Source organism: Crocuta crocuta, unplaced genomic scaffold (genome assembly GCF_008692635.1).
Source record: "Crocuta crocuta isolate KB4526 unplaced genomic scaffold, BGI_CrCroc_1.0 scaffold440, whole genome shotgun sequence".
Taxonomy (NCBI): domain Eukaryota; kingdom Metazoa; phylum Chordata; class Mammalia; order Carnivora; family Hyaenidae; genus Crocuta; species Crocuta crocuta.
Window position 1 is genome coordinate 409,761 of NW_027527457.1, and position 1,898 is coordinate 411,658.

At 38.6% G+C, this 1,898-nt stretch overlaps 1 protein-coding gene across 1 annotated transcript in view; it reads left to right on the top strand.

Moving 5' to 3' along the window:
• The window catches only part of OGT (O-linked N-acetylglucosamine (GlcNAc) transferase), a gene marked incomplete at its 5' end in the record, with an annotated part of 33,860 nt that overhangs the window by 17,035 nt on the left and 14,927 nt on the right, over window positions 1-1,898 (top strand). Inside the window, 2 exon segments of the mRNA XM_077763179.1 lie at window positions 495-653; window positions 1,402-1,491. Of these exon segments, the coding sequence (XP_077619305.1) occupies window positions 495-653; window positions 1,402-1,491 (249 nt within the window).

Consider the following 1,898-nt stretch of genomic DNA (forward strand, 5'->3'; position numbering starts at 1 on the left):
AATTTATTTCTAGGAGAGAGAGAGAGACAGCATGAGTAGGGGAGGGTCAGAGAGAGAGGGAGACACAGACTCTGAAACAGGCTCCAGGCTCCGAGCTGGCAGTCAGCACAGAGCCCGACGCGGGGCTCGAACCCACGAACCGCGAGATCATGACCCATGCGAAAGTCGGACGCTTAACCGACTAAGCCGCCCAGGCGCCCCCCTACAGAACTTTCTAAAATGCAGGGTTTGTCCTGCTCTGTTCACATTGCCTCCTTTCTCCAAGTTTCAGATTTTGCTCAGGCTATTTCATAGGCCTCAGGAACATGATAGAGCAGGAACCATATTATGCAAACTGCTAAGATTGTATTGAACTGGTTGTATTAATTAAATATTCTTTCTGGGCAAACCATTCCCAACAGGTGTGAGGTAAAGGTTTGTTTTGCTTTTAATCAATTTTCCTAAGTTTACGTATAGATTCAACTTAACTGACAAGCATTGGTTTCCATTGGCAGATTAATGTCCTTCATAAACCACCATACGAACATCCAAAAGACTTGAAGCTCAGTGATGGTCGACTGCGTGTAGGCTATGTGAGTTCTGACTTTGGGAATCATCCTACTTCTCACCTTATGCAGTCTATTCCAGGCATGCACAATCCGGATAAATTTGAGGTAAGACTAGTTAGTGTTTGCCTAGAGACACTATTTGTTAAACAAAACCTCGTTTGTGGCTTTGTCTTCACCCTTAGGTGGTAAGCCTATTGTCTTTTTGAAAGATTTGAGCCAAGTTTTTGCTTACTTTTTAATTTTTATTTTTTGATATATAGATGGCACACAATATCGCCATGAGTTTTAGGTGTATGACATAGTGGTTTCAGAATTATATATATTATGAAATGCTCACCACAGTAAGTGTCGTTGCCGTCTCTAACCATGCAGTTATTAAATATTATTGACTATATTCCCTCTGTGCTTTTCATCCCTGTGACTCATTTTATAGCTGGAAGTTTGTACCCTTTAATCCCCCTCACCTATTTTACCCATCCTCTTCACTCACCTCCCTTCTGGCAACCACCAGTTTGTTCTCTGTATTTATGAGTCTCTTTGGTTGTTGTTGTTTGTTTGTTTGTTTTTGCTTATTTTGTTTTTTAGATTTCATATATAAATGAAATCATATGGTATTTGACTTTTTCTGTCTGACCTCACTTAGCGTACTATCCTCTAGGTGCATCCATGTTACGAATGGCAAGATTTCATTTTTAATGATAATGTCCCATCGTATGTCTGTATGTGTGTACACACACAGACACATATTCTTTATCCACATATTCTTCATCCACTCATCTATTGGTGGACACTTAGGTTGCTTCCATATCTTGTTGAGCCAAGGTTTTGAAATATACTATATGCTGCCTTTCAGGTATTCTGTTATGCTCTAAGCCCAGATGATGGCACAAACTTCAGAGTGAAAGTGATGGCAGAAGCCAATCATTTCATCGATCTTTCTCAGGTAGGTGAAACTCCTACACTTCAAACTTAATTTTGAACAAATAGTGAATGAAACTCTTGGCATATAGCTTGTATTTTTTGTGACCAGTGTTTTTTAACATCAGCTACTACATATGGGCAGTTACTTTGCTCTTAACTTTTTTGACTAGTTACATGTATAATCAGCATGGATTTTGCTGACATTGCAAATGAAATCGAAATGTGGTCTATCCGTGCTTGGACATAAAACTCTTCTAGGGATTAAGTCAGCTCTTATAACAGTAGATACTTAATATTAACTGAATAAATTGACCAAAGTGGTGGCTTGGAAGATGAATATATAGGTTATTTAAGGAAAATAGATGAACTATGGTTCATCTATTTTTTTGTGTGCTTTTGCCTTTGGTTATTTTTATTTCCATAGAAATA